This window comes from Xyrauchen texanus, chromosome 44 (genome assembly GCF_025860055.1).
Source record: "Xyrauchen texanus isolate HMW12.3.18 chromosome 44, RBS_HiC_50CHRs, whole genome shotgun sequence".
Classification (NCBI taxonomy): Eukaryota; Metazoa; Chordata; class Actinopteri; order Cypriniformes; family Catostomidae; genus Xyrauchen; species Xyrauchen texanus.
The window spans coordinates 13,443,754-13,469,060 of NC_068319.1; the positions used below are offsets into that span (position 1 = coordinate 13,443,754).

The 25,307-nt window shown below is 37.9% G+C and overlaps 1 protein-coding gene across 17 annotated transcripts in view; it reads right to left on the reverse strand.

Annotated features, from left to right (window-relative positions):
- LOC127637071 (disks large homolog 2-like) overlaps nt 1–25,307 on the reverse strand; it is a 252,995-nt gene that overhangs the window by 127,029 nt on the left and 100,659 nt on the right. For 2 of the 17 annotated variants that reach the window (XM_052117946.1, XM_052117943.1), the window contains exon 1: nt 19,998–20,075. The exons of 14 other annotated variants lie outside the window; for them this stretch is intronic. In XM_052117946.1, the coding sequence (XP_051973906.1) occupies nt 19,998–20,075 (78 nt within the window). Of the gene's footprint in view, nt 1–19,997; nt 20,087–25,307 lie in introns of those variants that run through there. One more of the 17 variants, XM_052117944.1, reaches the window with a different exon arrangement.

Here is a 25,307-nt window from a genome sequence, read left to right on the forward strand (position 1 = left end):
TGAGATGAGGCTTTTGTGATTTTTTTGTCATGTGTGATGGCGCACCTTGTTTGTGTGTGTTGATGGTTGAGCAGGCAATCTAAGTGTTTAAGTGCCAAGTAATCGTACTGTGTTTCAGACAATCAACAATCCCGTTGGAATGTTTTGAATTCATCTGAGCCTATGATGAAGCCTTTTTCTCTCTGCCCACATTCAAATGAAATGTTTGTGACATTTCTTGCTTGTATCTCACTTGCAAGGCAAACAGAAGCAGCTGTACTAAACCGAATGGTGAATGTGGGTGACTTTTACAAAAACTGTCAAGAAAATGTCCTGATCAAAAAGATGTTCATTATGATATCTTCTTATTATCGATACATAAAAAAATTATACATGCAGTAGCTGAGCAAGATAAAAATGTACTAAAACATTAGCATTATGTTAAAATCTCCAGAAAGACCATTGAGAAAGTGTTAGCCATTTCTAATTCCCCAAATGAAAGTGTTCTGGGGAAAAAAAAATTCCTCTATCACACTTTTAACATGATGACAAACAACACTTATCACTGGCAATGCATGAAGATGTAAGACAGCCTCGGGCTGTATGTGAGTGTGTAGCACGCCATGTGTCAATGCCAAATGCTAGTCAAGTATACCAGCAAGCTGTGATACCATGCCACCAAGATAAACCCTTGTATAATACTTCTGAAATGTCATAAGACACTGACAAATTACATTTTCCCACCTTTCAATAGAGAGACTATTTAGTGACAGGTGGTCAGGCCTGACATTCACACACATCGCAGCGCCTACTCGAGCAGCTTCAGTCACATGAGCAAGGGAACATGCTGTCTATGTGGATGTAATTTTATTGCACACATTGCAGATAATGTGTCATACACACATAACACAACCTAAAGCACATGACAAGCCATCTTAGCCTATACATTTCTTTGCAAAAGTGCAAATGAAATTTCAACATCTACAGTTAGACCATGAATGGGTGATTTCTAAAAGTGTGCTGATGTAATGTGGGTTCTGATAAAGAGTTCCCTATCAAAAGCTGGCTTTTTGTGCTTGAGTTAAAGGGCTGGTGCTGTTGTTCAGGGTCCAAAATGAACACTGAACATTTGGAGAGTAAAAGTCTGACCTTTAGAACTCCATGTGGAGTGAAATATTGTATTCACTGAATTAAGCCCAAAAAGATAAAATAATAATAATAAAAAAAATAGAATAAGCAAAATCCTGATGCATAATGACATTTTTTGTGACAGGTTCACTGAGAGATGGAGATTGGCTCATCTCATATATGTTGCAAGACAATGACCTGCGCTATTTGTCACAAATATGCAAGCAGAAAAAGCTAAATAATAAAAAATGTAAATGGGAAAAATACATGAATAATAAATATAAAATAAATACAAATGTTTAAAAATAAAATATACATTTTATATAAAATTATTAATGATTATTAAATGATGAACAAATGAGGTACTTTAAAGATTTATGCATTTTACTGTTTTAATGAACTTTACTTGAGGCAACAAAGTAAAGTGTGCCAGATGGTGTGCTGTTGCTGTACTTCACATTATTTACCACTAGATGGTGTTTGCAGTTACAAATTGAGAGTGGACATGTGGCTGCAATGCCAGTCTCAGCCTGCAGACTGATACTCACACTTTAAAAGAAATACATTTAGAAATAAATTACTTTCTCTTGTAAAAAATAAAAAAATAAAAATCCTGTTCTCTCTCCAGCCGCTATGTGATGGATCAAGCAAGTAGCTGTACTGACAGGTTTTCTCTGAGTGTCTACTTCAGACAGAAATTGAATGACTTTACACATTGGCAAAATAATGTGGTAGAAGAGGCAACTGAAACTTCTGTGCAGAAGATTTCTGCAGTCTCTAAGAACTCTAAGGACTGATATTAGGGTACAACGGGGCTAAAGGCACCTGGACAAAAGGTACTTTTGATTTTATCTTCTCCTAAAACACTAAATGGCAACAAAAACTACCATGACACTTTCCTAAAAGTCTGTTCGTCACTATATGACCTGGAAAATTCTGTGTTCATGAGTCCAATGTTATGAGGTAAAATGATCTAATATTTAATCATTTTTTAAACATTGCCAATACATGAAGCTAAAAAGAATTCCTGACAATCTCACATTTATTTTAAGACAAAATACTTATTTGTCATTTTTGGTTTTGTTCAAGGTGATTCAATATTTTTTTTTTTGTCCAGTAAGAGAAAAGATAATATTTTGGGTAAAAAGCCCCCATAAAACACACTGTTTTTCTTAAGAGGGGAGAATAAAATTGGACTCACAGTGACTGATCTAATCACAACTGAGATTAATTTGTGTATAGAATACTTTAAATGCTAAACGTGTTAAATGCTAAACGTGTTAAATGCTAAACGTGTTTGAAACTAACACAAAATTGTGCACCCTTTTCTAAAGTGGTTATTTTGAACCACAAGATTCTCCTGTCCACCCTCTCTGACCTGGGCATCACAGGAACTGCGCTTGGATGGGTTGAGTCAGACTCCTGGAGAGGTGTCCAAATAACACCAGCTGACCACTGGTGTTCCTCGCGGATCAGTGCTTGGACCCCTCCTCGTTTCGATATACACAACATCACTCGGACCGATCGTTGAGGCACATGTCTTTTCCTACCACGGCTACGCAGATGACACAAAGCTCTACCAGCCTACTGTCTCAGTTTGTATCTCTAACGTTGTCTCATTTCACTGTGTACTGTACTAACTGTATATGGTTGAACGACAATAAAAACCACTTGACTTGACTTGCTTTCCTCTCAGACATTTCGGCCTGGATGCAGGAACGTCATCTTCAGCTCAACCTTGCCAAAACAGAACTCTTCGTGATCCCAGCTAACACATCTGTTGACTGCAACCTCACTATTCATCTTGGTTCAACTACGCTAACACAACCAGAACTCTATAACATGAGAGAAATCAGACATTTTCTTCTGAATATGCTGCACAGATCCTTGTCCAAGCTTTGGTCATTTCAAGACTGGACTACTGTAGTGCTTTGTTGGCTGGCCTCTGCAGATTGTCCAGAATGCAGCAGCGTGTCAATCAGCCAAAAAGGACACATGCTATCCCACTCTTGATTTCACTTCACTGGCTACCTGTAATGCCCGTATCAAATTCAAGTCGTTGACTCTGGCCTTCAGGACAGCCAATGGGACCATACCCTTTTAATTAAATTCACATCTCCAGGTCTATCCTCCAACTCGCTCTCTCCAGTCTATGAAGGAGCAGCGCCTGGTGGACCCATCACAAAAAGATTTAAAGTTTATTTCATGATGATTCACTTTCTCTGTTGCTATGTGTTGGAATAAGCTTCCAACCATCACAAGATCTGCTGATACCATCTCAACATTCAAGAACCAGCTAAAACACATCTGTTCCGAGAGCACTTAACCAGTCCACACTAATTGCACTTACTATTGAACTTATCTTGCAGTTAATGTATATATACAAACACACCAAAGAAATTCTGCACTAGCAACTATACAACTCCAGCCAACTTGAGAGCTTGGCATTACAACACGGTAGATGTTGTTGAACATTGTATGCAAAGTTTCTTGCTATGGTCTTCATTCAAAGTTGGTTTGGATAAAAGTGTCTGCTAAATGACTAAATGTTTGAATAAGCATGATATTACTTTGTTACCCAAAAAACAAATTATCTTGCTGTCTCAAAATAATTTGCATAAGTCTACACATTTTGCCATATAACCTATAACCCCCCTTGGGACCTTGGACCCCAAGTTATGGCGTAGAAGGCCCCCTCGCCCCCTTTTCTTAAAACAACCTTTCATAATTATTTGTTTTCACACTAATTACGTTGCTCCATCAATATTCAATAAAAATACATTTGTTTTTTCAATCTTGATATACTTTGTGATGAGAAAAAAGCTAATTTTCCTTAAGGTGTGCCTGTAGCCCCGTAGTACCCTACAGTCATTTGTCAACTGAGCACATACTCCAACTGTGCCCATTAAAGGAAATGAGGAAAGAGCTGCAGCGAGTGTATGGGCTTTACCTTAGCTCAGCAGTCATGGTAAAGTTTAATATCTGGGACGGAGTCCTTAACTTAACAAACTCTATTCTGTTTAACACATTCTAAAAATATCACTAAAAATCATACAGATCTCCCATTCAAAGTTAAATAACTTGACATATAAGTCATTCTAGATGCTTTCTTGCTGTTCCAAAAGCAAGTGAGCTGCATATTGCCTACCTTCTAAGGGGGCGTCAACACCAAATGCATTTTTTTGTACGTCTGCACTTTTTTTCAAATGTTTTTCGAAGTAACTTTTCTAGACGGAAGCATTTGTACGCGGCACCGCTAGAGCTTGGCGATATGAAAAAAAAAAAAAAAAGAAATCTTGATTTTTTTTTAACAACGATTCATGATTACATTTTTTCAAATTTGAAATGTACTCAACTAAAACGTAACTCCAACATGATTCAAATGAACATGCAAGGCAACCTGGATAGAGAAATCAAAGATCTAAAAATTATCAAGTTTGTCTAAAATGTACTCATTGTATGTCAAACAATTTGTATGTAAAATCATCAACCGTTGACGATAGAGTACAGGGTGTGTGGCGCCCTCTAGAGGTAAACGTTGTGCAGTGCAGCAATATGAAATGATTTGTCATTACAATTCAACTCGCAATGTTGCCAAATGTTTGCTATAGATGCAGAACACTTGAAACGTCACAGAGCAAAGCAATAATTAGCTATCTATCAAAAATCATCATGGTAAAAGTAGGAGTGGTGGATGTTTGACTCTCCCATTTACAGCCTTTCCATATGATTTGATATGAAGCATCTGTAACTTTCACACAGCTAATGCTTTATTATGGGAATTTAAAGGAAATAAAGGAGACTTTTCATCAACATGCACACAATGCAAAGGCCAGTTACAGTCTTAAACCAGTGTATACATGCATGATGGACGAAGCTGAGCTACAATCACATTGTCCAAGCGTACTGGAAATATAACCAGTGAGTCTCCATGTTGTTAACCTGTTTTCCCCCATCAATGACATTGATATTAGGAAACTGAAAATGGAGGTTTCAAACTTAAAACTGATTAGTGTGGACATGGCATCATCATAAATAAAATTTAAAAATATTTATAAAAGTAATCTTAGGGGGAAAAATGCAACCTCAGAATTGTGCTCATCAATGATTATGCGAATGCCATTACTTCAAGAATTGAACACAGGATCGGAAAACAAACACACTTCCAGTCGTGCCACATGGTAAGGTAAACATGCTGGAGCCGATGAAAAAAATCTCTGATAGGAGATGCCGCTTGTCAGTAAGTCAGTAAAACATGGCCAATCTTAGGTTACTGGAACTCTCAAAAACAACATGCCAACTTCCATTGTGATCATGTTGGATAAAGTGTGGAAAAACTTTAGAAAGGAAAAGACTGGATGTGCCAATGACAGTTGTGACCTGGCCCTAGATTTAACAACCGCACCAGTACTCTGAATTATGAATTAAGGAGTGCTGAAAGTTATGAAGACTTCCTCCTGGGTTTTGTTAACTGGATTATGCAGGAGTGCATGGAAATCAGCAGCCAAGGAAGATATTAAAGAGCAGAAAGTTAAACAGGGGAGAGATTATTATTTTATGCAAGGGGCAGAGGTGAGCTCTGCAGATACAGCATTTGTGCAAAGACTTCCATTGAAGAATAGCGTAATGCTGAAATCAAGAAGAGAATCCCTAAACACAGCTCATGGCTATTGCATTAAAGCACCACCAACAAGATTATCATCTTCGCTAATGATCACTTGGAGACAGTTTCAACTCTTTGGGGACTGTCATCCCTCCATTGCTTGTTCCTTTGCCACAGGATCTTAAAGGAATAGTCCTCATTTCTGTCATCATTTACTCACCCTCATGTCATTTTCTCCACACACACAAAAAAGGAGATATTAGGCAGAATGTTAATACTGCTCTTTTCCTTAAAATAAACAATACAGGTTTGGAACATAATGCAGATAAGTAAACAATAGCTACTTTTCCACTATTGGGCCAGTGCGAGGCAAGGATATCATCTGGCCAGCTGGGGCCAATAGCCTTGGACCTCGTTCTGCAAGAACAAAATCGATCTGCGTTCCCACCATCGGGGAAATAGCCAAAGCAGTGTTGCTCTAAAATCCACACTTAACATGATGCCGTGGTGCAAACGTCACACACTCCACCCATTTCATAAGCTCAAGTTGAGGTATCATGTTATTTAGTTATCTAGCTAGCAAGATAAGTTAACATTGACAACTCACTGACCGTAACTGCCATGGTGTCTCGAACCATGGAAATGTCTTTCTTTGGGCATCGCTTTTTCCATTTTGTGTTGTAACAGATTTGTACTGTACCCACAATGTTTTATTTTTCCTGAACCTGTACAATGGTATATTGTACACTGTATACACAAACTAGCAAGTTAGGAGAAAATATGCCGTTGGCATTGACCCCATTTCATTCCCCCAGTTGACATTGTTTGGACCAAGGGTAATCGACAGGCCAAAGGCCATTAGCCGTTGGCCCTGAGAAAGCTCCGAAGAGGACACGATGAAGTCCTAGAAGTGACAGTGGGAACGCAACTGGTCCTGGCACGCACTACCATGCCCTCATTTGGCCCGATAGTGGAAACACGGCTAATGACTAAACAATAATTTTTGTGTGAACTGTTCCTTTAAATTTTGGTCTGTTCCTATACAAATCATATAGCATTAAATAATTTTCATTTTTAGATGAATTAGACCTTTAATGTCCACTCATTCTTTCCCATGTCAACTTTTACCTTAATTATTACCTTAATTACCTCAGTGTCATACATCCAGCCTAACATGTGTATCCTGTATGCCACTCTCAACATCTACTCTGCAAAGCATTTATAAAAAATGCAGTCTCTTACATCTAAATTATGGCTCCAAGTGCACATCCACCTTAAATTGTTTTAACACCCCTGGTGTGCTTATTAAGTCAGAAGACAGCTCTTACATTGATTAGTTTCATTAGCCTTTTTCGACTGAAATATGACTCTGAGTGCTCACCACATCAGTGAGGGATGTTTCAAAGGCTAATGCACCGAACGATACTGGTTGAGAGCCAGGCCTGTGTTATCAACTTCAGAAATTATGAAACCAGTTCAAAGGTTCAATAAAAATCTGAGAGCATTGCAAAATCCACCGGACAGAGAGAACTTCAAATTGTATTACCTAACAAAAGTGAGGAGGCAGTTAAAAGGTCCTACAGGTAATTGCAAACAATTATTCCTCTTAAGTGGTCTGATTTTGAAGCTAAAAAGCATTGTCTTTTATTTTCTGGGAAGGTCTGTCTGCAAGACACAGTTCTGGGATAGCATGCTGGCCCAATTAACAATCTAGTCATCCCTCAAGTTAATGCAGCTACATTTACAGTTCCAAAAGTTCCTCCAGAAATTTTTATTCTGTCATAATTTACTCACCCCATGTTGTTCGAAACCCTCCAAATCCTCAGATATCATTCCCTCACATTGTACAAAAAAAGAAAAAAAAGATGTCATCCCATACGGGACACCTATTGTCCCGTAGTTTAGTGGGAGGTGAAATGTCCCATATTGAAACAGAAAAATGCTTTTGCGTGCTGAAAATTTGGCAACCTTAATGGTGATTGAGGCTAACGATGGGTCTAACATCTCCTTTTGTGTTCTACAGAAGAAAGAAAATCATACTGGTTTGCAAACAACATGATGGGGAATACATGTTGACAGAATATTCATTTTTGGGTGAACTATTCCTTTAACTGGATAAACACAGATAAACTCAGGTATATTTTTGCTAACCTGAAAGCAACTCCTTCGGTGTCTCTTGAGAAGCCTTTCCGACAAGCTTTGCTTCCATTTACAGATGGTGACAAGTGATGGCCAGTTAAGATGTCCCAGGTCAGGAGCTTTAGTCTTCAGGGCCTCCATGCTTAGCCTTTTGCGCAACGGTCGTAAGGATTCAACCAGAGGAGGCACGAGAAGGTTGGGCATGCTTCCTCGGTGGAACTTCTCTCCATAAGGTCCATTATTAACCAGCATGTAGCTCATGGTGGATGGCAGTTCGCCCAGTAAAGCTGGACAATGCTCAAACTTTCACAAAAGCCTAAGTCCAAGCCCCTCAAAAGCACCCAATCAATGGACGACTTTACAACAAGGTCACCCCAACACAGATACAATATACATATCCACCACCCAGTGGGGCAAAACCACCAAAAAAAATTACTTTCAGCTTTGATGACTAAAATAGTTTCAACTAAAGATGTAAATATATAAACAAATCCATGAATTATTTAGAAAACCCAAACTTGGTCAAATATCAGAAGCCAAATCAAAAATCTAGGGGCTTTTGGATGTATAAAGGACGGTTAAAACTCCAAGCTCTGATGGGCGTTAACTCCAGAACCAATCATTGAGTTGCACAGGATGTGAGCAGTGGTTCTCAATCGCTTCATCCTTGGAAAAGTGTCTTCTTCCATCAGGGAACGGTGTTTGTGAGCAGAATAACTGAGCTCCATCTTTCTGTCCTGTTCAAAGTGCTACTATCTACTAGCCTGTGCGTGTATGCTACTCTAGGCTAGGCTTTGCTTGGGTTGGCTGGACTTTACAGGGTGTGGTAGGGAGAAAAAGTGCACCAAGAGTGACACAGACTCAATAAATCAGGGGGGTGATGGGGCGACAGAGGGGAGGTAGATGAAATGAGTTTAGGAAGTGGCAGCAGCGAGATGCAAATCACATGGGGATGTAATTAAAGCCTAAGGGAACATTACTCCAGTGAGTGGCCACCGCCAGATTACAGCCAATCAATACTGGAGCCGACAAACACATAAACACACTAGGGCACATTTACGCACACATCCAAACACAGCAATAGTTATCAGATGTGAGCCAAACCTAAATTTGGCTCATGCCTAAATTTGCCACAGCAGGCGTAAATGCAGTTACAGGATGTACAAGAAGTGTGAAAAGAAAATTAAGGGTGTGACCACAAAAACAGCAATTTACCATGTCCTGGGCTCCACTGTGCAAAATAAGACAAAGAGGGATGATGGCGAAGCCCAAAATAGACAGGCTAAATGTGTTATCTCTCTGATTACAGCGCTAAACATCGCTAAATGACAACAAGCGGCTAATCAGGTTCACAGAGTTCTGATGGCTGCTAGATCATTATAGGAGTTACAGCCTGATCTTGCTCAATTTGCAATAAAGAAATGAATGTGTCTAAATACTATACATATAGAAAATGAAGATACAAATGTGTATAGTTTTAAGTGGTGTTTGCTAAGGCAAGTATCACTATTATTCTTGTTCATACTAAGGGTAAACTGTTTGATTCAGGTATTAAATGCTGGACAAATAGCACAGAGTTTTGTGAATAAAATGCAATGCATAATAAACCTGATTTATATAGAAAGGGGCGTGTTTGAGTAGAAAGGAATAACAATGACTTAATTGAAAAACTTAAGACATAGCACTATTTCAGCACTAATTATGCCTTCTAAAACTAGATTGCGGTAGGTTAATGAAGAAGAAGCAGGTTTTGAAATACCACGCACAAGTGGCGCAACCGTTAATGAATATCCCCTTGTTGAATTTGGCTAGTAAACAACCTTATAGCAACCACTCAGAACACCCTAGCACCCTAGCAACCATCCAGAGCATCCTAGCAACTGCACTGCAATCTGTTAAAAATCAAGATGTGAATTTTGCATGTGCTCCACTCACATTGCCTTAGCAAAATGTATAAATCTAGTAATATGTCTTTTTCATTTTATAAATGTTTTATTTGCTGTGCAGCTGTGGTAATGTTTTGATGTCTGTGTAGCCTTTGCAGCTGTGTGCATGTTGTGTTGCCAGTATTGCAGTGTTAAAATTGCTGATTTCTCCTTAAGTTGTTGTATGAATGAGAAAATATTTAGCCAGTCAAATAAATCCTGCTCACTTTCATTGTGTGACATGGGATTATCCAACCCCTGGTCAGCAACAGATTAAACAACCTCCCTCTCTCTCTCTCTCTCTCTCTCTCTCTCTCTCTATTGCTCTTTCTCTCTCCCATGGGGTGGGTGGAAATAGTTGAGACAAAGATGAGGGACATGAGTCGAGTTGCCTCGTGACTACCATACAAAGGCAGAGAAAGAAAAGAAGACCTCTCTAACAAGGCACTCTACTGTGCCTGATCTCAAGAACCCATCCTTACCCATCTTTCTCTACACTCATGTTTATATCTACCCAGCACAACTGTATGACATTTAGAAATCCAAACTCAGAGCTACATATATTATATACATGGGGTTTAACCTGCACATCTTTTAAGGCTTTCCAAAGAGAGAGAAGGTAGAAAGGGCAGGACGTGGTGGAGGAAAACAATAAAATTATTGTGTATGAGATACTAATAAAGCATGCAGTCTAAGCACAGATATACAGCAGCTCATATAATATATGATGTTTTTGTTGCCTGGTGAAACTAATGATCCATGTGCATTACACATTTTCCAGGGTAATTAATCAAAACTCAGGGTTTTAGAGCATTTAGAGCTGCGCAATGATCAAGGTACCTGCTAGGAATATATCTAAGGCAATCAAAAGATCTTTGAACATCACAAGAGGTGCTAGTCGTTTGATTAAAATTGTTTTGGGAAATCATTTGAGTGGACAAACTGATACTTTATAAACACAACTGAAGAAACACAGTGCTAAATCCAATGCAAAATGATGTATAATATTCTATAAAGGGAAAGTTTGCCCAAAATTTTAAATTATTTGATCATTTACTGACCCTCGTGTCACTCCAGAACCATATGATTTTCTTTCTTTTTGGAAGTGGAAATTATCCAGTGCACTTATTACAGGGACAATCCCCCCGGAGCAACCTGGAGTTAAGTGCCTTGTTCAAGGACACAATGGTGGTGACTGTGGGGATAGAACCAGCGACATTCTGATTACCAGATTACCAGTTATGTGCTTTAGACCACTACACCACCACCATGGTGTAGTGGTAAAACAATGGTATATGAATATCATAAGCATCTATAATTAATCTGTATCAAGGTATATATCAAAGTACCAATGTATTAGCATGGTACATGGTGATGGTATTACCATCTGATACCATCACTGCATCATGATATAACTATAAACATTTTAAGGTCATTACTTTCCTTTAAGCTCAACTTTGAGCAAACATTGTTGGTACTTGTGTCGGATCTTTTAGACTGTGTTACATCTTCTGCCAGTCTCTTCAAGCATTCTCATTGTGGGAAAAGACTGTCAGTCTATGACAGCTTGTCTGCTGGCTGACAGGGACATGATCTGGCCCTGAGCCCAGGGGAAATGGTATGTATTTGTTAAAGCCGTTAAAGTCTTATTTCAAAGTGACGAGCAGCTGAATTCACCTGTCAGATATGTCTCATGCCACAGTCAGCAATTCCCTGTCCTGAATCAGAAAATGTCAGACAATTTGTTTCTCTGATTTAGAGTTAAATGGAACATTCAGCCCAATGTGGAGTGATGAATCTTAGCTGTCTAGAATATAATTTATATAGCAAATTAAAAAATAAACTGTTAAAATGTGAAATCAAAATTTGTAAGTAATTTTATAACAAATATTCCTGTGGTCCAATTGTTTTTTTTTTTTTTGTGACTTTGATATAGTGGAATTTTCAGTGGAAAGTGATTTTCATAATCCTTCAACAAATCCTTTCTTCACCTCTGAAACAACCTTTTTTCTGCTGATGTACTGTAATAAAGGCTGAATGCTGGGGAAAATATAATATTGACCAAAAATACCATAGCCTACTTTTCACAATCCAATCAAATCTCCATGGACTAAATCAAGCCCCGCCCTACATTCGTTCCTGCTAAACATTAATTGTGTTGCAAATATCTTTTTATGCTCTCTTTGAGATAAAGAAAAACTATTTGCCTATATTTTGAGGCTGCTGATGTTAACACAATAGCTGAATCTTAGTGGACTAGCAAAGCTGAGAAATACCCCATAATAATCCCACATTCAGAATTTCTGAATGTATGTAGAATCTTATCAGCTTTAAGAGAGAGAAAGAGGGGTTGTTATTAGTGATTTGGCTATTCTTTCTGATTAATGCCATTGTGAGGTTCTCGTGGTGTTCATTAAGGCAGTGCTAATTACGTTCTTAAGTTCTCAATTTAAAAACTGGTTGAGAGAGGGATAGAGAGAAAGAGTGGGCAACTGTCCAAAAAATAAATAAATAAAATAAAATAAAACACCTTAAAATTACACAACAAATATTACCCCAAAACATCCTTTAAGGCATCATAGGCATGCTCCTGACACAAAAGTTGATTCAAAAGATAGGCAGCAAAATTATGCTTCTATTCAACCAAGTGACATCTCTACATTTCTGTGATTAAACTTATCACTACTTACAGCAAATCCTGTGGTGGCACTAAGCCACATCTTTCATACACCCCTCCACCAGGACCAGCTAGGAAAACACCAATCACACTGGGACTGCAAACATCCCCTATTTGGGATGCAGTCCAGCTCAAGGATTGCTTTAAGCTGGCTCTAAAATGCTGGACATTACAAATGTAGTCTACAATCAAACTAATCAGACAAGACTGAGGTAACCATGCTGGAAAACTAGTTAAAGCTGGTAGCTGTGTTGTGGAACATGGCAGCCTGTTTCTAGCTGCAAGCTGGCCATTAGCTGGTCCAAGCTAGTTACTAACTGGTACAAGCAGGTCATTAGCCGGTCCAAGCCGGTCATTTTCTGGTCCACATTGGTTATCAGATGGTGCAAGTTGGTTATTAGATGGTCCAGTCTCATCATTAGCTGGTCCAAGCTGGTCATAAGCTGGCCTTAGTTTGTTATTAGCTGGACCAAGCTTGTAATTAGCTAGTCCAAATTGGTTATTAGATGCTCCAAACTGGATATTAGCTGGTCAGGTTAGCTTTTACAATTTGATTATTAGATGGTCCAAGCTGGATATTAGCTGGTCCAGGCTGGTCATTAGCTAGTACAAATTGATTATTAGATGGTCCAAGCTAGATATTAGCTGGTCCAGGCTGGTCATTAGCTAGTACAAATTTATTATTAGATGGTCCAAGCTAGATATTAGCTGTTTCAGGCTGGTCATTAGCTAGTACAAATTAATTATTACATGGTCCAAGCTGGTTATTAGCTGGTCCAATCTGGTCATTTGCTGGTCCAAGCTAGTCATTACCTGGTATAAGTTTGTCTGTCATTAGCTAGCCCAAGTTGGTAATTAGATGGTCCAAGCTGGTCATTAGCTAGTCCAATTGGTTATTAGCTGGTCCAGGCTGGTCATTAGCTAGTACAAATTGATTATTAGATGGTCCAAGCTAGATATTAGCTGGTCCAGGCTGGTCATTAGCTAGTACAAATTTATTATTAGATGGTCCAAGCTGGTTATTAGCTGGTCCAATCTGGTCATTTGCTGGTCCAAGCTAGTCATTACCTGGTATAAGTTTGTCTGTCATTAGCTAGCCCAAGTTGGTAATTAGATGGTCCAAGCTGGTCATTAGCTAGTCCAATCGGTTATTAGCTGGTCCAAACTGCTTATTATGGTAAAACAGCTTGACAACCCTAAGCTGGCATAACCAGCTGGTAGATGGTTTGTTGCTAGTCCCAGATGGTCTACTTGCTTGGATCAGTTTGGACCAATGAATAACTAGTTACCACATTCCAAAACACAGCTCAGCTGGAATTTCCAGCAGGGAAGTAAATTCAGAGTTTGTTCAAACTACCTGGAAAGCAAAAGTCTATCAACTCGATTCTGGCAGGCTGATCAATAATGTAAATGCTGGAGTCTGAATCAGCAACACTTGAAATGATACTTGGGTTTGCAGTTCCAAGAGTGAGGCAGAGAGACACCTCAATTTGTTGGAGACAAGAACAGGTAGAGAAAGGGAGACAGAGTCTAAAAATAGCGCAATACACCATGTATTGCCTTATTACAGTTCTTGTGACATATGTAATGGAAACAATATTTTGGAACAAACAGACCACATTAGAGAATGCCAAAAATGTTGCTATAAATCCAGGTAAGCATGGTACAAAAAAATATCAGATCCAGCCAAACTTCACACAACAACTTTTAAATACAGTTTACCCTATACACAACCACCTGTCTCTCACAACACCTATACATTATTCATATAACATAAATGTCAGCATATGTCTCTTTAGTTATAAAACCAACACCACCTCACCGCTCCTTTTCTGTTAAGAAAATCAATGTATAACTTTGCATATCTAAAATGACCCTATTCATTTTTTCCCAGCTGTAATATCTTTAAAACGTGCTGGGCCAGCGCCAGCCCGCACACATCCCACAACGCTATTCATGCTGCTGAATCGCTAAACATTGACATTAATCAAAAAAATTCTCATCATTTTACTAATGCAGGGGGCTCATTTTACAGGCATAAAAGGGGAAAGACGCATTCCAATACTAATACAGAGAACAATACACATGGCAAAATTGCGTTAAATAAATCAGGCCGACAGAATCCTTCTGCACGAAAACCAATTTTAAAAAGTCATCGCCGCATGATAAAACCTTACAAGGCAAATGAGGGAGACAGATGGGGGAGGCTCCAGCCAGAACAGACTCTAATAACATTTTGGGCCACACATGAGACACAATGTGTTGAACCTTGCAGTTCTTTTTTATAAGGGGCTCAGTGACCAGTATGAAATATTTGTGACCAAACTATTCTTACAGAGAGAATTTCAGGGGTACTTCATTGCCATCTAAACTATTAGGAAAATGATAGACTGCAGGGTTTGCTAACAATTCTTTGCTTGTCATTGGTGCATTTTTCTGCTGAAAAGACCAGCATGAATTGATATGCTGTTCCATGATTGTTTGGTGGTAGTCTAGCACAAAATATTGGTTACCAGCAAAGTAAAGTCAAGTTTATTCATACAGTACTTATCACAATACAAAGCACTATTAAAAGCACTTTAAAGCACTATTAAAGGAATTTAATAGTGCTTTAAAGGAATACATTATTAAGAATAGGTCACGATTTTCTCACCCTCATGTCTTTCCAAATTCTTATGCCTTTGAAGATGTTTTGAAGAATCACATCACTTGAAAAGACTTGGAATAGGGTGCAAAATTTGCACGGACCACTTTGATGATACTTTTGGATAATTTTTTTTAAACTTTAATGGGTGGCACTATTCACAGCCGTTGTATTAAAAGTGGCTATTCTTATTAAAACATCTCATTTTGTTGGTCACACAAGAAAAAATATATAGTTTGGATGACTGATATTGGTATTTACAGTATATAGCACAGAAACATAAAAGAGCTTCTAAACCACAAATAGCATAGGCTGTGCAAGCTTTCAGTATGGTTTGAATAAATTGTTGTCATGTTTTAAGATTGACGCAGAACAAACATATACAGTATGTTAATTGAGTGCTCTTAAAAGGTGGCTTTTCTATAAGAACTGACACCATGGTGGTAGAGAGTCCTTGATTCCATAGGTACATAAAGCCGCACTAAAACGTCACACTAAAAATAGCTCTCATTTTGCTATATACTTTTGTAAATTCTAACCTATCTGTTTAATACGTTTAGACATTCTGTCTACTTGCTTTTAGATCATCAATGTTCAAGTACGCAATATTTATGTGCTGTTTGTCCATTTAACCACAAGGGAATTTGCAAACAAATACTGCCCTTGGACTGCACCAAATAGATTTGTAACCATGTACTTTCACTTATTTGCCCACAAACATGAAAAAAACAAAAGGTAGACATTCAAGGAATAACTTAAGGACTTCTTGGAAGAGTGGGTACATTTGCAGAGCAGCTGCTGGGTGGGCAGGTCAAAGAGAGGAGAAAGACTGTCTACCTTCACCTGTTCCTCAAGTGTAATGGGTCTGAACACAAGCGGGCAACATGATATGAGAGTGCATGCTGTCTGCGTTTGACCCAGACACATCTTTTATATGAAGGGCAATTGAAATCATGGAGCCAAGGACAAAGACCCTCTCTATGCTTAACAAGCAATGCATTCTGCTTGAAACAACCGTCACTAGAATGGAAATAAATTCCACTATATCATGTTAAAGCAGATGTTATCCATATGATAAAAGGTGAATAGTGACTTGAGGCTTTCAGTCCCTAATATTCTGCCTAATATATCCATACAACACTATATAATGGCTTCAGAAGACTTCATATGCAAGAGTCATATGGGCTACTTTTATGATGATTTTTATGGTGCGTTATGGAGCTTGACAGCCCCTGGTACCCATCCACTTCCATTGTATGGAACAGAACACTGTGAACATTCTTCAAAACTTCATTTTTTATGTTTCATTGTATGAAATACATAATTCTGGTTTGGAACGAAATGAGGGTGAGTAAATGAAGACAGAATTTTCCTTTTTGTGTGAACTACCCCTTTAAGTAAAGAAGGTAAAGGTACAAAAAAGACTGTTTAAAGAGTGGAGTGCAAATCTTCAAATCATTTAAATAAATTACATTTGCTCTCAGGTTATTCACATTTGCAAAATATGCTGAGGAGCCATTTTCTGCTGATCAAACAATGAAAAGAGTCTATTTCAATTTGATTGTATCGCTCCGGTGGTTCCTCCGTAATAGCGGGTTAGCTGAGGGGGCTACGAATAAGCGTGAAACACCCTCCTAATCCAGGATGAGCATTATGAACTGTCTGAACTTCCGAAGATGGGAGACAAGAGTATGCTGAAATATGCGGAGATGTTAACCTGTATAGGAAAATAATTGTTAGTATGTCTATATGCTTGATTTTATGTACCTGTTAGAAATAGGTGTAGCTGAAATAGACACACCTGTTTATTAGAAGCGGGAGTATCTATTAAACTTTTCTCATCCAGAGTTGTTTAACCAAACCAATCTCCAAAATTCTACCTTTTGCCTTACCCTCAGCTTTAAACAACACAAAGACACTCTCCCAAGCGAGCCAACAGTTTGCCAAATCAAAGGAATTCAATTTCTACCAATCTGTTTGCGCGCATTGATAGAACTGCCCGCGGAGACACAGATCAGATGGCATTAAATCGCACACAGAACAGGCCAGATGTTTACAAGAAAATCACAGCAAAGGTTCCTCTCAAGAACTGTGGACAAATGAGACACATCTTAAAGTAACTTCAGTGATGTTCCAGAAGTTTCCGGAAAGAGTGAGAGTCTGATCTTAACTCTTGGCACTCAGGCTGTGCAGGATGTAATCCCTCTTGCCAAAAGACAAATATCATTCAGTCGCCAAGCCTTTGGTGGAGTAAGCAAAAACAGTTCTACGAGATCCCAGAACAAAACACACACACACACACACACACACACACACACACACACACACACACACACACACACACACACACACACACACACACACACACACAATGAACAAATGTATTATATTAATTAACATTAACAAAGGTTAGACATTCATAATGCTGTAAAAATATATTAAAATGGTGTAAAAAATAAATGGTTAGTTATTGATAAATAATGCATTTACTAACGTTAACAAATAGAACCTTATAAGTGTTACCACCTTAATGTATGCTGAATAAAAAAAACGAATAAAAAACATCTCAGATTTAAAACAAATGACTACAGTATTTATGTTATACAGAAAAATAAACTGTATTACATTAAAGAGAAATTAAGTATACCATTTCAGAATAGTGGTAACTCAAAAGTAAAATGTCCAGACTCACTGTGGTAATGTGAATTTTGGGGGAACAATGCAAAAATCATAAGGGTCCTAAAATTAGCTAATTTGTATTTTTGTATTTTTTCTTTACATTTTAGAGTGAAATGTGACTTAGACATATTTTTGTTAGATAGTTCAGATCTTTCCCTGTAGTCATATCTGTCTGCCCTGTTTGCAGTTTGACTTTTTTATAAACTTGCTTGATGTTTACTTTCCATCATTTATCTGATTTGTATTATTAACTATGACATTAAAGTCTATCAGCCCAAGACTGAAGCATCTGTTAATCATTCATAACTACGCAGATGGTTTCTGGGTATTTTCTTGGTAGTTCTTCAGTGTCCTGATGTGGCCCAACTCCACCTGCAGTCGCCCACATTCACTCTTCTGTGTCCTTGGGACTCCTCCTGTTTGTCAGCATGAATCGATTTACTCTACCTCTTCATCATCTTCCTCCTCACCTCTGAGGCTTCAGCATATGCATACATTTTATATGAGTATGTGTGTGTGCATGTTTTTACTACATTATGGGGACCAAATGTCCACACAAGGATAGTAAAACCTTAGATCACCTACCTTGTGGGGCCGAGCCAGCGGTTCCCATGAGGGAAATGGCTTATTAAACATACTTAACAATGTTTTTGTGAGGATTAGGTTTAGAGGTAAGGGATATAAATTATCGTTAGATCTGTATAAAATCCATAAAATGCATGGAAGTCTATGGAGAGTCCCCACAATTATATAAAAACAAGTTTGTGTGTGTGTGTGTGCGCGCGTGTGCGTGTGTGTGTGTGTGTGTGTGTGTGTGAGTGTGAAAAAGAGATTCCTGCACCTAAACACTAGGTTGTGGGTTGCTAAGCAGCAACTTGCCGGATGTTCTCATTAAAACCGAAGCACACACAAACACATAAATACACATTATAATTAAAATTACTTATCTGAAGAGAACGCATTTAACAAAAACATGTCTGGGTCATGTTTCATCATAAAAGAAAAGAAAGAAATAGCACATTTTATAAAGATACAATTAAGTCTACTTTTAGGAATATTAAGAGTTTTTTTATTTTTTGATTGCAATATTATTTTAATGCCAATTAAGCACATTTTCTCCCCAAATTTTCATTACGGTAATTACACTAAATCCTTAGTGATTTTATTATTCTTGAGATAATTCTTACTATATTCTCAGTTACTATAAAGCATTTTTTTTATTACAATCAGAATAAATGATACAATTAATAATAATGATACATTGTTATCAAAACAACATCACAAGGGAAAAAAAGGCTTAATGGACCTTAAATTTGGCTTTATAATTTTAATGCAAAATAACGTTTCTTATTATTTTCTTGACTTTGGGGTGAAATATGACCTTAACGTGTGATGAACAGGCTTCACCCAAGAATAGCTTTAATAGCATTATGCTGGTAAGAGTGTAAAACCTGTTGCTTTTGAATCCAGTACATCTTTTTCAAGTATGATGTTTCTAGAGGTTGTGTGTCTGTACTAGTGATTCAGCAGAACAGATCTGACAACTGCAGGTATATTCAAGGCTTTGCTTAGTAAGACAGCATAAACATGTCCAATTTCATATTTTAAGAGTACAGAACAGTGATCATCAACAAGAGACACCCACAATGGTGATCGCTGAAACAAAAAATACAAATAAGAATCAAACTGAACAGGTCTGCAGCAGGACTAGTTAAAATTCAAGCTAAATCAGATACAGTGCTGAACATCTCAAGACTCAGTAAGAGAGAAAAGAAGGAGAGAAAAAGAAAGAGAGGCAGACTGGTTAACTTCACAGATGGTACGGCGTGGTAAACATGATGATACCAGGATGACAGCAGGTTAAGAGGATCTTCTGCAGTTAATGAGATCGCTACAGATCCTTATTAAAGCTTTGTAAAGGTCCCAAGATTGGGATAAGCGTTATCATGACTCCCATTATAAGACGCTGACCATTAGATTTGAAAAAGAGAAGAACTCAGTTTCCCACATCTGAAACTCCTGTAGGATTCACATACTTCAACCACACTACAAAAATGAACTTTAACGGAAATACACACAACAAACCCATCAGCAATGTATATTTCCTTCCACACTCAGTTTACAAGATTTCAAACACATTCATTGGATTTAAAACCACTACAAACAAGGTCATATTCTTTTAAATGAACCCACGCAGAGCAGACGTAAATTTTCCATACCTACCTTCTGCATTTTGGCTTTCCTAGCATTCTGGAGCAGCCTATGTCCCAGCTTCTTGGCGTACCAAATTGAGGCAAACATAGTGTGGCTGAGCGGAATCTCTCTGTATGAATTATGAGTAAACACTGTGGAGTCACCAGCCTCAGCATCAGAGAGAGAGAGAGAGAGAGAGAGAGAGAGAGAGAGAGAGAGAGAGAGTGGGGGAGAGAGAGATACTCTTCACACTCTCTCCTCAGTAATAATCTACACACACACACTCAGCCTAGAGCAGGTGAGAGAGAAAGGATACACACTGTGCTCATCTCACATACATTCTCTCTCTTTCTCAATCTCACTGATTTATCCATCCTTTCTTATCCACTGGTTTATTTACATATTGCCGGCAGGAGGCAAAAGGAAAATTTTACCCTAAAGTGAAAACTCTGTCATCATTTACTCACCGAAACCAAAAAGTCATTCTTCTGCGAAATACAAAAGGAGCTTTCCAGTCCGTTTCCACACAAAGCTATCATCTGGCCTCAGAAGACTTGGAATATAGTGCAAATGTTGTTTGGGCTACTTTTATGATGCTTTTATGGTGTGTTTAGGAGCTTGACAGCCCCTGGTCCCCGTCCACTTCTATTGTACGGAACAGAGCAGCGCGGACATTCTATAAAACATCTTTTTTTGTGTGTTCCACTGCATAAAATAAGTAATTCTTTGGAAGTGCATCAGGGTGAGTAAATGATGATAGAATGTTCATTATTGGGTAAATTATCCCTTTAAGGGATTGTGTCTAAGCAATGTGTTCCTTCCTTGCCAGTATCATGTGCGTGTTTGTCTCCAGTATTAGAATTCTGTTTCCTATCTCCCACGCTAAGAGAGTGGGAGACCCAAGGCCATTTCAGACCCTCTCTCAGCTCATGTGGGTGGCTGCAAGGGGCAGTACATGTGTCTATTTCGACAAATATTGAGGGCTTGTCTGCCAGTGTAAGAGATGGATGCAGTTCCCTAGGCAAAGGAGGCTAAATCATCTAACACTCCTGTGGTTCCTTTGGGACAAAACACACAATCTGTCTGCCATCAGTGAGGGTAAACAAGAGCTGTATCCCTCACACCTCTGAAACGCTTTGGATCATTGTCAAATGCACATTAGAGTGAGACTGCTACTGTTGCCGGCTACATAACAATGCTAAAACATACTTATAACTGTATTATTCAATGCCATAATAAGTTGTAAAAGTGTAAAACAACATGTTAGAGAGAAAACTCACAAGTGAGATCTCTTTAAAGGAATGTTTCGGATTTAATACAAGTTAAGCTCGTTCAGCTTCTGTTGCATAATGTTATATATATATATATACAGGGTTGGGGAGTAATGAATACATGTAACGGGATTACGTATTTAAAATACAATATATAAGTAACTTTATTCCACTACTGTTACAATTTAAATAATTGGTATTTAGAATAAAGTTACATTCAAAAAGTATTTTAATTACTGAAGAGATTAATTTGCATATATATATATGATGCTATCCAAAGTACATTGTATTTGAACATTTTTATAGTTAAAACAAGTGGCAAAATCTACCAGTGCTGAAGAAGTAATCCAAAGTATTTAGAATACTTTACTGACCTTGAGTAATAGCAAAATTAACACTATATATATATATATATATATATATATATATATATATATATATATATATATATATATAATGGTTACAGTTACAATAGAAGTGAATGGGGCCAGTGCATAAACATTAAAATACATTTATTTTAACGTAATAGACTGGCCCAATTCACTTCCATTGTAAGTGCTTCACTGTATCCACACACTTTTTTTTTAAAATAAGCAAGGTACTATTAAAAATTCCGATTTTACTCGCCATAGATTGAGTTGTGTAATGGCGAAGAAGAACTTGAGCGCCGCAATCCTTTAACTGAATAAGAAGTTGGATTCAGCCTCGACTTTTACAACACGTTGTGTCTCTTGAGCGCACGCCCTGAAGGAAATTGACCTTATTTGGCTGCAATGGGTCTAGAGCTGTCCTGATCACACTGTCAGCATCACTTTAGTTCAGCCATGGCACTGACATTTGATTTAACGACGTCTGTTAACCAGTAACGCGCCTGTTGGACGTCTGTTAGAATGTAAAAGTGCTGTAAAACTCAAACTGGATTTGAATTTGAGAACTTGTAGAATAAATATTTGTTCACATAAGTCGATACACATTATGCAAGTAAAAGTTTCCTTTTACTGCATTCCATGTATTTTGTGTCCAAAGACGAGACCCCGGCACCACATTTTCATTTCATGTCTCTTTTAAAATCTTTTTCTGTTTTTTGCAGTCGGTTGGTGATCAAAACGATAAAAATAAACTTTATTTCTCAAACCTTTATTTTCATTTTTATTTCATTATTTTCCTTTCTAACATGTTGTCTTATACCTTGACTGCTTATTATGGCATTGCATGATACAGTTAAACAGGGAAAATAGGTTTTGCATTGATTTGTTGCCTCAGTCCATAACATTCTGTCTAACATCTTTTGTGCTCAGCAGAAGTTATGTCATGGTTTTGAACAACATGAGGGTGAGTACATGGTTATAGAATTTTCTTTTTTAGATGACCTATCCCTTTAAAAGTAGTCATGGTTCCTGAAGCCATCAATATTTGTACATGCCTACAGTGATTAACAGTCATTTGGTGTCGCTTTTATACTGCTTATCTATAATAAGAATGCTCTGCATTTTCAAGAGCCATCATTTTTAACAGTCAGTTGACACCCGGATCAATGGGCAGCCCTCAAACTTCTGAGTACTTCTCACAAACTCATTTTTCACACTGATCTGCTACGTGTGTGTGTGTGTGTGTGTGTGTACGTACAGTGGGAGGAGAGATTTCATTATTTCTCCTTCCGCTCGCCATCACAGCCCAGCAAGCGTTTTCACACACAGCAAATGAGCTTCATTTGAACATCACCAAACGCCTTCGCCGACACGTCACATGGAAACTCACTCATCAGCAAAGTGAAAGAACATTGCTAGTACACTGCAATCTTCTAGCCTCTTTAAACTGTTCCCAGAACATTTCACACTACTCATCCTGGCCACACTGATAAGAGCTATCCAGAGCCTGCGCATTAAATCCAGACAGTACAAATCGAGAGCAACTCCACTTAGCTTATCAAAAAAATAGGATAAAAATAATGTTAACATATACTGTTTATTTCTAGTGGGTATAATTTTGAAATGGTAAGTATTTAGTGTTACGGATGGGGCCATTTACTTCCATTCTAAGTGCCTCACTGTAACTCAGATTTTTGTTTCTTTTCAAGAAATTTAGTAGAAATAAAAAATAACTTGGTAATCAACATTATGCCACAAATGCTGTCGATTTAGCTGAACTTGTTTTAAAGCCAGAATATTTTTTTTATGAATTTCAACCGAAAATGTCACTTTGACATGGTGGTCTCGGACCGGTTGTTTTTTTGCGGATACGAGTGCGATAGCTGTGTTCATGTATGCCTAAACGAACCAAACTAAGGGAGGAAATGCACCAGGTTCTGGAACAATTACTCCAAATGAGCCAGGTGTGAAAGGACACACGTTTTTGCACTGAAATACTGTACAAAAAAATGGCCCAATGGTTTAGTGAATTAACTGAATGTTAACACAAGGGTATAAACAACATGACTCGCTCCAGTAGGGGAGAGCGGAGGCGTTATGGTGTTACGGAAGCTTTGACTCATAATGTTACTCACTAATGTTCTCGTACCACATGGCATTGTACAAAACACTGAAGTAAAAGCTTTATAGAGAGGGGTGAGACAGAGATAGACTCAAAAACACAGAGTAAATGGCCAACATAAGCAGCATTATGCCAAAAAAGCCACAGGCATCTAAAAAATATCATAGAAAGCTCTAATGAACTATAATAAGGTGCACAATAGAGCAGGTCATTGATTCGTGCCAGGAATAAATGTTCTGGGCTAGGCTGAGTTAATAACCCATGAAACACAATTTTACAAGTGCATGGGAAAAATATATTTTCTTCAGTTTCCATTTTCTTTTCTTGTGTTAAGATAATAAATACATGACAATGTTAGCAAAGTGACATGTATAGCTCCAGGTTAATGTAGGTTAACTTTTGATTCAGTTAAATATTGACACAAAGTATAGCCGTCTTTGAAAATGGCAAAATTCCCATCTCAAATACGGACATTAATCAAACTGATTTGTAGCTGAAGTTGAGCACGATTCGACCCCATATTCTCAGTATTACCAAAACAAAACAAAAAAACAGATATTGAAATAAATCAAAATGTGAGTCTCTATAGCTGGAGAATACACTGTAGTGTTTCACTAGGAAAAATAACTAGAAAGCTAATCAATTTTTCTAAATGAGTACACCTTCTGCTTGTTACATAACGATTGCAATTCATCCTAAATTTGCATTCTAACTGCAACATTTTATTATGAATGTTACATAATTTCAGGACTGAGAGGAGTAAAGAGAAGAAACCCTGTTCTAGATCTGTCACAGTCAAAAGAAACAATGACACTTTATGGTGAGTTCACTATGAGATAGTTCCCCCAAAAATGAAAATTCTGTCATTATTTACTCAGCCTCATGTAAATGGTCTGCACTTATATAGCGCTTTTTTCTAAGCTCAGAGGTTACCAAAGCACTTTACACTGTGTCCCAATCACCCATTCACACAAACATTCATACACCAATGGTGGCAGAGCTGCCATGCAAGGCACTAACCTACCATTGGGAGCAACTTGGGGTTCAGTGTCTTGCCCAAGGACACTTCGGCATGGGGAGTCATGTGGGCCGGGATTCGAACCACCAACCCTGCGATTAGCATCCAACCCACTCTACCACCTGAGCCACAGCCACCTCATGTCATTTGTGGAGCTTGACAGATATATGTCTATATATATATATACATCTTTAGTGTATGGAAAAGAGCAGATTAATATTTAGCTAAACTTCTACTTTTGTGTTCAACAGAAGTCATATGGTTTGAAAAAAAATATGAGAGTGAGTAAATTTGTGTCGACCACATAATGGGATTTTTTTAGAATACAAATCAAACTCTATGTGTGGAACATGGAACATGTTTATTTAAAACCTGTCCTAATCCCAATCTTGCCATAGACAAGTCAAACCTTTGGAATGACAGCAAGTTCAAAACACAAATTACAGTTCACTGGAGGATCTTAATATTAATTCATCTGGTGCTGCATATTAGTTTGCATTTCTAGGAATGTTATCTGGGAAAAAAGTTGCTTGCCATAGCAAAGATCCTTCATTATCAGGT